The 9,735-nt window shown below is 57.3% G+C and overlaps 1 protein-coding gene across 1 annotated transcript in view; it reads right to left on the bottom strand.

Moving 5' to 3' along the window:
• Nucleotides 1-3,800: 3,800 nt before the first annotated feature.
• Nucleotides 3,801-9,735, bottom strand: part of MST1R (macrophage stimulating 1 receptor (c-met-related tyrosine kinase)) — a gene marked incomplete at its 5' end in the record, with an annotated part of 12,588 nt that continues 6,653 nt past the window's right edge. Inside the window, 12 exons of the mRNA XM_010851955.1 lie at nucleotides 3,801-4,332; nucleotides 6,330-6,466; nucleotides 6,844-7,009; nucleotides 7,261-7,370; nucleotides 7,498-7,679; nucleotides 7,832-7,912; nucleotides 8,184-8,387; nucleotides 8,466-8,567; nucleotides 8,736-8,898; nucleotides 8,991-9,137; nucleotides 9,245-9,454; nucleotides 9,613-9,706. Of these exons, the coding sequence (XP_010850257.1) occupies nucleotides 4,038-4,332; nucleotides 6,330-6,466; nucleotides 6,844-7,009; nucleotides 7,261-7,370; nucleotides 7,498-7,679; nucleotides 7,832-7,912; nucleotides 8,184-8,387; nucleotides 8,466-8,567; nucleotides 8,736-8,898; nucleotides 8,991-9,137; nucleotides 9,245-9,454; nucleotides 9,613-9,706 (1,891 nt within the window). The remainder of the gene's footprint in view (nucleotides 4,333-6,329; nucleotides 6,467-6,843; nucleotides 7,010-7,260; nucleotides 7,371-7,497; nucleotides 7,680-7,831; nucleotides 7,913-8,183; nucleotides 8,388-8,465; nucleotides 8,568-8,735; nucleotides 8,899-8,990; nucleotides 9,138-9,244; nucleotides 9,455-9,612; nucleotides 9,707-9,735) is intronic.

Here is a 9,735-nt window from a genome sequence, read left to right as displayed (position 1 = left end):
GGGGCGGCAGGAGTGGGGGGACTTGTGGCACGAGGAAGGGAGATCTGGCTTCAGAGCTAATTGAATCCTGCGATCTTGGCCACCAGCTGCTTTTGAGTCCCCTGTCTTCCCTGATGCATTCCCAGATCCCAGCTGCCCAGTCTAAGATCACAAGTTTGCGAGTGGCTAAACCAATATGAAGGGGAATGAGAGAGAAGGCAAGGATGCCCCTGGATCTCATGCTCCATCTGCCTCTGCCTGTACAGAGCCCCAGGGATTCAGCAATGTCCCTCCGCTCCCACCATCTGAGCTCAGAATAGCAACCATCACAGGACAGGCCCCACGAGCTCAAGCTCCCACAGAGCAACAATGAGACTGATGAGGGCCAAACCCAAGGACCCTCCCGCCACCTGCACGGCACAGGATGGCTGTCAGGTCCATTAATACCTCTGCTTCTCTTCCACGATCCCAGCTCCTGGATGGGTGGAGCTGAAGTTGTGGGCAAATGGGTAGCCACGGAGGGACAGGAGCTGGTGCTAGGTTCTCTTGGCATCTAGGCTCATCGGGCTAAAAACTCTGACTGGAATGAACCCCCAAAAGAATGGAGGGAGAGACTAAGGCTCAGCTGGCCCCCAGTGCCGGATGGGGAATGCTGGGGGTGGTTCAAGTCATCCCACCTCCTCCAGGCTGGAGTAGCTCCACCTTTGAGCTGACTGGACTCTCACACAGACAGAGCAGAAGCTGTGGGTGAAGAGATGTTCGGTTCCTGGGTCTTCACGGAGGAGAGTTCTCCAGCCCAGTGTGGAGTAATAGGTGTTTTTCACCAGGGCCTGGCAGATGCCAGATCGACGCTCGGTTATCTATTCTCAGGGCTGCTTCTCTCCAGGCAGAGGCACTAAATGTGAAAGATGCATGCTGGGTCTTCCTGAGCCTCAGACCCTCCCAGCAGCACCCACGGACCCCCAACCCCACCCAGCCCTGGAGGAGGGGCAGGTCTCCTACAGCTGCAGGGAGTTAGTTCATGCAGTGGCATCAGAGGTGCACCCAGGGCCTCATGGGCTGCACCAAGGGAATGACCGATGAAGTCATTGTCCCAGAAAGGTCTCAGGGTTTGAAATGGGGTTGTGTCTGGAGCCCTCAGGGGCAACCCCTAGAGAGCCTTTGGATCCCTGTGGAAATTCTCTGAAAGGCTGGGGCTTTGGCATAAGGGGAATCCCAGACCAGACTCCTGGTCCCCCATCAAAGCAGGTCGGTCAACCCCATGTCTGCCCTCCAGGTGCCAGACGACACTGACACCAGTGGGCAATCAGGAGGCTGTGAGTCATCTGCTGCTTCCTCAGCCCCAGCTCCCAGCCTGGCCTCCCTCCAGCCTCTCTTGGCACCTGCCGGCCCCCAGCCCCACTGAGCTGCAATGGAGGGAGATGAGGCAGATGAGCTGACACCCACTCCCCCCAGCTCATGATGGGAAGACTGGACTTCCAAAGCCGTGGGAGAAAACTGCGCTCATCCCATCCAGCCCCAGTTACAGGCCCGGGGCCCACCAGGGCCACCAGCAATTTCCCTCTTGCTCCGGCCCCTACTCAGGCCTCCCCCAAGGGAGAAGCAAAAACAAACAAATAAATAAGGGAAAGGCAACCCAGGCTTCATGAGCCCTGGAAGCCACTCAAAGCTCCTGTTCTGCTGAGCCCATGGCGGGCAGCTAGGACTAACCCCTCCTTTCTTCCCTGGTGGCCCAGGCAGGAACTGGAAACCCTGAAGCAGTTCCATCTTAAGTCACTCCAGATGAACGTAGGACTATCAAATGGCTCTGAGAACAGAGTTCAGAGCTTGGGGGCTTCAGTGTTAGGGAGAGGCAGTGCAGTTGTGTCAAGCATCTGCTTAAGTGTGTCCCCTCCCTGGAGAATCCTGGCCCTGGAGGCCCTTGGCCCAGAAACAGGCCAGAAGCCCCACATTCTGGCTACATGGAAAACTGACACCCGCTGAGCGTCTTCCGTCTCCCTTCTCTCCTCCATAAGCTTCCCTCCCATCCAGAGAATCCCCTTCCTCTCTGAGTCTCTCTCTTACATACATATAAATACATATATATTTGGCTGCACCAGGTCTTAGTTGCAACACGTGGACTCTTTAGTTGCAGCATGCAGGATCTTTAGTTGAGACATGCAAACTCTTAGTTGTGGCATGCGGGATCTAATCCCTGACCAGGGATTGAACCTGGGCCCCCTGCATTGGGAGCATGGAGTCTTAGCCACTGAAGCACGGGGGAAGTTCCCTGAGACCCTTTCTTATCCTTTTCTTTTCTGGGCTTATGATAAGACCATGGTCCCTAAGCTGCAGAGACCCAGTGGGGACGGAGCCTCAGTCTAACTTCAGTGAAGCCTCTGAGCCTTGTCCTCACTTCCCACCCAGCTCCAAGCCTGGGGTCACCCTTAGATCCCCAGGATGAGATTAGGGCACAAGGACTACCAGGCGGAGGGATGGAGACAGTCTTTTCCAACTGGTACAGGGACCACAGCTGTGGGAGGGTTCCAGGACCATTCCACTCACTTCTCTCCCAGCCTCAGGGGTGACACAGGCAAGGAGGGAGCCCAGAGGTCCCTGGCAGAGTGTGCAAAGCTACAACCTCCTCCTCTGTGCCTGCACTCTTGGGCATCAGGGGTGAGGTGGTAAATGGGCAGACGGAGCCCATCTCTACCCGTCTGTAGCTTCTAGAGCCCTGATCTTCAGACCCTTGCGCTAGAGCTTGAGTCTCAATTTAAGCTTTACCTACCTGTCCTCAGAGTCCTTCAGGTTCCCATATCTGGGCCTCCTCTGACCTGAGGTGACAGAGTGGGCAATAGATGGGTAGAAAACAGCTAGGCAGCTCCAGTCCCAAGGAGACCCCTACTCTGCTTACCAGGGGGCTCTTGCCCTAAACCCAGGGTTCCATGCATGACAGGCCAGAGACTCAAAGGGACAGGAGCCTACTTCCCTTAGGGTGAGTCAGGGTCCCCCAGCTGATGAGAGAGAGGCCATGGGAAGCCTGAGCAAGAGAGAGGACCCACCACGGCACAGGTCCGGGGCCCCATCACCCTGGTTGCCCAGGTGTCCACACCAAACAGGGCCCAGTGGCCCCCTCAGCCTTAAGGGCATGGGGGAGCAGCAGTCCAAGGAGGAAGATGCTCTCCTCCGGTGGAGCTGCCCTTCTAGCGGCTATTGTACTGTGGCCTTGACGAGTATAAATAGCCTGAGCCGTCTGCACCTCGAAGCTGGTGCCTTGAAAGTGTGGAGCCGAGGCCTTGCTGCAGGCTCATCTCTCTCAAGGCTGCAAGAGCAATGCTGGCATGACTGGGGGAGAGGGGGACAAGTCTCCATGCCTTAACAGTGGGTGGGGGCGGGCAGTTAGGGGAAAGGTGCAGGTCGAGCAGGGAGCCCTGGAGTGGGGCTAGGGCCTGGGCAATGGGATGGGAGGACTGGGCAACAGCAGAAGGCATCGTGGCTGCTGCATGTCTGGGTTTTCAACCCACCCCTCTTGGGTTCCATCTGAAAGTCCCCAGGGCCCTGTATTCTAGATGTGGGCCTGGCCTGCCCTTCCTGTTCTCTGGAGCCTTCTTGCTGACCCAACCCCCTTCCAGCCTCAGGGCCTTTGCATGGGCTGTTCACTCTGCCAAAACTCTCTTTCCTCAACCATTTCTGGCGCAGTTACCATCTGACAACATCCTAGCAAAAATGTCACCTCCTGGGGTGGCCTCCCTTACCTCCCTCTTCATCTATCTAGGGCTGTCCTCCATTCCCTCAGAGCAGCCTGTCTTTTCCTTTCATAGCATTTACCACAAAGTGTACTTAAATATTCATTTATTCATTTACTGATTTAAGGGCCAGTGGTCACCCCTGAGTCCCCTGTGCCCAGCAGCCAGGCACACAGCAGACACCTCATAAATACTGCATCAAGGATCCCCGCACTGGGTCCTCCTGAGGAGCGAGAGACCAATATGCCTTGCAGTCCTCCTATGCCCCTGAAGGTGAAGGGACCGGGACACGGCAGAGGCCAGCCCAGAGGCAGCTTGGGGTAACTGCCACCGCTATGCAGGTCCAAGCCCCGAGGCCCGCCTGGGGCTGAGGTCACGTGGGTCTCGGTGGCTCTGAGAGGGGCCGGGGCCGCCCTGGGCTCCTGTGCACTGTTGGGGCGGTGACTGCTCCAAGGGCATGATTGCCTTGTCAGGGGCACCAGGGCCCACGTTCACGTAGGCCACGGGCAGCTGCACGTAGTGGTCCCCTCGCAGCGCAGCCACCACGAGTGCCACTTCCCCTGCTAGCTCTCCGAAGGTGGGTCGTGCCATGGGGTCCGCCGCCCAGCAGTGCTGCATCACAGTGTACCTACCGGGGAGAGGAAAACATTAGGGGCACGGTGCACCCCCACCCAGAGCTTCTGGGCTATCCACTTGCGCTTAGCCCCTTGGCAGGCCACAGTGGACGAGAGCGGATGACATGGCTAATGCCTTGCCTCACCCAATTACAGGGAAGCTCTTATTATAACTGCCTGCCTTCCCACCCTGGCAGAGGTCGAATTGCCTCAGGGGTTGAGAGGCTGGACTCCTGTGTCCTGTGACCTGGGCTTTGTGATCTCAACAAGTTTCTTAACCTCTCTGTGCCTCTGGATCCTTCTCTGATCACAGGGCTTTTGGGGTATAAAATGAGAAGACTCCTGTGAAGTTCGGAGCTTAGGGCCCAGCTCACAAGCTATTGCAGTTATCGTCACAGGTCTTCTAGGAAGGAAGCCCAGGTCTGAGGAAATGGGGATTCAAAGCACTAAGATTGTGGGGCAACTCATTGGCATCATATGGGCTTTCCTGGTGGCTCAGGTGGTAAAGATTCTGTCTGCAATGCGGGAGACCTGGGTTCGATCCCTGGGTCAGGAAGATACCCTGGAGAAGAGAATGGCAACCTACTTCAGTATTCTTGCATGGAGAATTTTATGGACAGAGGAGCCTGGCAGGCTACAGTCCCCAGGGTTGCAAAGAGTCGGACAAGACTGAGCAACTAGCACTTTCACTTTTCTTTCACTTTCCTTTCACTTTCTTTGGCACTATGGATCCCAAGCAGTTTCTTTGTGTTTGTCTAATGGGTCCTAACACATGCCCCTTTATCTTGGAAATGTCATCCCTGCCCTAAATGATACTAAAAGTGCCCTACACATGATAATCTCGTATAATTCTGAGAACTCTGAGGGTGGTACTGTGATCACTCTAACTCTGCAGATGAGGAAACTGAAGCCCAGAGATAAGGGACTTCCCTGGTCTAGAGGATCCTGGCATGGCCCCCTTCATTCTCCCTGTGGTTGCTTATGGCTCTTGACTGAGGTGCCCTCTAGGAATTGCCCTAGGTAGAAAAGAAATGCCTCCTCCAGGCTCACACGCCTTCCTCCTGGACAGCTGTAAGCAGTGACTGATGTATGTCTGGTGCAAAGACCCGGGCCCCTGGGTCTCAATTTCAGAAAACTCTGAAGGGCCACCCCAATTCCAGAGATCCCAGGAGATGGACAGCAGCCTCTTTTACATCTGCATCACAGCTCTACTTCTCTGCCTCCCTAGTCCTGCTTCCCTTGCCCCCAACCTAGGAATCGACCACCTGCATATGTGTAAATCTCCATCTCAGAGTCTGTTTCAGGGAGCCTGACCCGGAGGCAGAAATTAATTTCCCTGACTTTGAAGCAGATGCATCAGTGAAATAAATAATGAAAAGCAAAAGCAAGGCAGGCAGGGCTGTGAGGAAGGGTTACTCATACCCTTCTGGAACACAAGCTGAGCGAGACAGGAATCATTAGCCACCTTTATCTGTGACCTGGTTCTTCCCATTCTAACCTCAAAGACCTGAGCATGGCTAAGGCATGCGAGCTGCTCATGAAGCTAAACCACCCGACAGGCACTGATGAAACACAGCTGGCGCCATGCCTCTGGGAACAGGGAATCTGAAACTATATCCAATGAAAAACAATTTCTGATCTGGAGATGTGGAGGGGGCTTAGTGTGGGAGCTAATGGAACCTTTCCTTGAGGTTAAGTAAGTGGAAGTGATGGAAAACAGCCCCCCTTGCTGGGGATTGTGGGGAGAGGAGTGCTGGGAAATGAAATCACTGGCCTCAACCAATGATTAGGAATGCTGTTACCATGGCAACCATGATCTCCTTCTAGCACCAAGCCTTGATGCTGGCGGAACCAGTCCACAGATGAGGAAACTGAGGCCCAGAGAGGGTCCCTTTCTAGGTCAACCTGAGAATGAGTCAAAAAGCCAGGCAAGAACTCTGTCTCCAGCCCCCTCCTCACCTTCTTGTCTCTAGTCCCAGCTCCCTCCCCGTCACCATGTCCATATACTCACAGAGAATCTGGGCAATACTCAGGCTGGGGTAGGCGCCGACCCTGGGCCAGGAAGTGAGTAAGATCAAAAGGGTCGATGTGGGGGTATGGAGGGGCACCCCGTGTCAGCAGCTCCCATAAGAGCACACCATACGACCACTGTGGGAGGGGACAGGTGAAGGGACTCAACTCTTAGCTCAAATCTGGGGACAGGTGGACCCCTCCAGGTCTGCTCCCTCCCAGAGCCTGCTAGCTGGAAATGAGGGGCTCCACCCCCAAATCGGAATTGTTCTTCTTTACCTCACAAGCATCTTCGCTCTGTCCCCCCTCCGAGCCTGCCCAGAGTTGGGGCTTGGCAAGGCCTGGATTGCCTGTGAAGAGCCACCTCTTGCCCTGATACCTGCCCAGAGATGGGCAAATGGTCTATGGGCACCGCCCAACACAGGGTTCCCTGGGTTCATCAACATCCAGAGTTGAATGGGCAAGGCCGAGTGTTGTCTGAGGCTGGGTGGACTCTGGGGCAGGTGGGGCCTCACCACGTCAGACTTGGTGGTGAATCTGTAGGTCTGCAGGCTCTCCAGTGCCATCCACTTGACAGGCAAGCGAGCGTGGCGGTGCTGCTTGACACTGTAGTACTCCTTGTCCAGGACATCACGGGCCAGACCAAAGTCAGCCACCTTGACCGTGAATGACTCATCCAGCCTGGGAGGGGAGGATCACACTCAGGACTGGTCCCCACCAGACCCAAACCCATCTATCTCAGGCCCTCACAGGGTTTCTGAGCTACAGCATCCAACCCAAGCCTGCACTGGGCAGACAGAAAAATGGAGGACCAGAAAGAGAAGGACATGTCCAGGGCTATATAGCAAGAAATGGAGCGTGGGCCTTCCCTGTGGGCGCCTTCAGCTGCACACCCCAGCGCTCCGCCCCCTGGCTTCTCTCTGGCCACTCACATGCAGTTCCGAGCAGCCAGATCCCGGTGCACAAACTTCTGCTCGGCCAGGTACTCCATGCCGTGGGCCACCTGCAGGCCGAAGCTGATGAGGTCCTTTACTGTGGGATTCTGGGGGTGGGTGGGGAGCACAGGTGGGCCAGTAGGTGAGGGCGAGCAGCTCCATGCCCAGCTGCTGCCCAAGCCCCCCCCACCTATGCACCCCCCAGAGCCCAGAGTCAGCTAAGCACCGACTGACCCGCTGGGGTGAGCGGATGAACTGCAGCAGGTCTCCGTGGCGCATGTAGGGCAGCAGCACGCGGGGCAGCCCTTCTGGGGGCAGCACAATGCCAATGAGAGCCAGCACGTTCGGGTGGTGCAGACGGCGCATGAGCAGCCCCTCGCGCAGGAAGGCCTCCACCTCCTGCACCTCTGTGATGCCTGCAGGGAGGCTGGAGTCAGGCCCAGGGCGGGGAACCCCTTGATAAGGGTCAGAGGGGGAAACGGAGGAAACGAAAGTCTCCCGCTCAGGGTCACGGAGCTGATGGTAGCACGGCAGGGACAAGGATCCTCCCAGCCTCTGTTCCACTTACGACTCAGCGACTTGATGGCACAGTGGATTCGATTCTGGGCCTCATCTTTGTATTCTCCATGGTAGACAACTCCAAAATGGCCTGATGAGGGAGAGATGGTGAGAGGGGCCCCAGGGCCCAGAGCACACACCACTCCCACCCACCGGCAACCAGACCTCAGAACTCCAACTCGTGATGGCAGAGCCTGCAGCCCTCCCATACCCTCTTAATCTGCACCAGAACCCACTGAAGACAGAGTTCCTATTTCACAGATGAGCAAATGGAGGCTCAGAGTCCTGCCTGACTGTTCCTCAAGCCCATGTCGTCTCAGGACTCCATCTCTCCCCCGCTCCACCTGGTCTGGCACTCATACCTTTGCCAATGACTCGGTCAGCGTGGGTGACCACCCTTTCATGGGGAATCAGTACATCCTTGACCTCAGACAGGAGCACAGAGTCCAGGTCCCCAAGCTGGATGGATCCTTTCCGCAGCAATGGGACACGGGACCCATCCCCGCTGTCTGAGGAGGATATTCTGTGGACCTGAGTGGAGGAATCCTGGCCAGTGATAGGAGGGGCTGTGGAGGAAGAGAGGGAATGAGGGGCTGGTGGAGCAGACGGTATGGTCCCATCTTCTAGCACCTCCAGCATCTCACCAAGGCCATTTCTGTAGTCAGAGCCTGAGCGGAGCAGAGGCAGAGGCATGGCTCCAGGGGTCCGGTCCAGGGAGGCCAAGTCTTCCAGGTTCGAAGAAAGAACTGTGGACAAATGCCTGCTAGTAGCCAGCCACTCCAAGGTCCTAGAGGCTGACCCAGACCCAGGAGGTGTGGGCAGACCCCCAAGGCCTGGACAGAGAGGATATAGGGGCTTGGAGATGTCATAGTTTGGGGGTGAGGGCTGGGTCAGGATGGCAGTGGAGGGCTCACCTAGCTGCTTCCTCCGGCGGTAACTGAAGACCAGTATGGCAGCCAGCACAGCCACAAGCAGGAGCAGAGCCAGGAGGACACCGAGGAGCGTGCTCTGGGGGACCCCTTCCAGACCTGGCCGCACTACCTTGCCCAGGGTGTAGCACCCACCATCCACACAGACCTGGGGAGCATTAGGTGGCAGCTCAGGCCCAGCCTGTAGACGCCACCCCCCCCCACCCGTGTCTCCTGAGGAGGGCCAACATAGCTGCCTACCTGCAGTGGAGCACCGTCCTTGCCAAGTTGCAGGGAGGGGGGCAGGGGGCAGACTACCACATCCCCCCGCAGCTCGTGCTGGCAGCTCTTGCCACTCACAGTCACATTCACAGCCACGCAGTCAGCCACAGTGCCCAGCCCGATGTACTGCAGAGACAGTCACGGGGGCTGGCCAGTGCCCCCCACAACGCTCCTTCGGCGAGGCTGCAGCCCTACCCCCTCCACTGTCCTCACCCCTCATCCCCCACACTTACCTCAAACTTAATGGCGTGCTCCTCAGGCTTCAGGGGGGCCAGGTCCTTGCTGGGTGGGTGGGGTGGAGGCAGGAAGCGAAAGCCAGGCAGTGTGTAGCCAGGAGCTCCATCCCCACGGACACTCAGGTTCCCTGTCACCCACCCTCGGCGGCCTCGGACCACGTATTCGGGCAGGCGGCACCTGTGTTGCTCCGGGAGCTGCCCCTCACACTGCGGGGCCCAGGTGAGAGCGGTAAGCCCCGGTATCCTACCTTCAGCCACCCTGGCCCCCTGAACCCAGCGTGGGCTGGAGCTGGAACTCAGGGGACTGGTGTGGCCTTCCTCCCTCCTGGCAAGTGCCCACTCAGCAGCTGCCAGCGCCCGCTCACCCTGTTCTCCACTGCCCTGACCCCATCATGGAATGACAGCGTGAGGTGCCATGCTGAAGTCAGATGCTGGCCGCGGATGGTGACGTGGGAGCCACTGTGGAGGAGAGCGGGGTGGTGGGCCTC

Source organism: Bison bison, unplaced genomic scaffold, assembly GCF_000754665.1.
Source record: "Bison bison bison isolate TAMUID 2011002044 unplaced genomic scaffold, Bison_UMD1.0 scf7180017864304, whole genome shotgun sequence".
Lineage (NCBI taxonomy): Eukaryota > Metazoa > Chordata > Mammalia > Artiodactyla > Bovidae > Bison > Bison bison.
The sequence above is the reverse complement of the archived record's forward strand: the minus strand, read 5'-3'. Positions and strand labels throughout refer to the sequence as shown.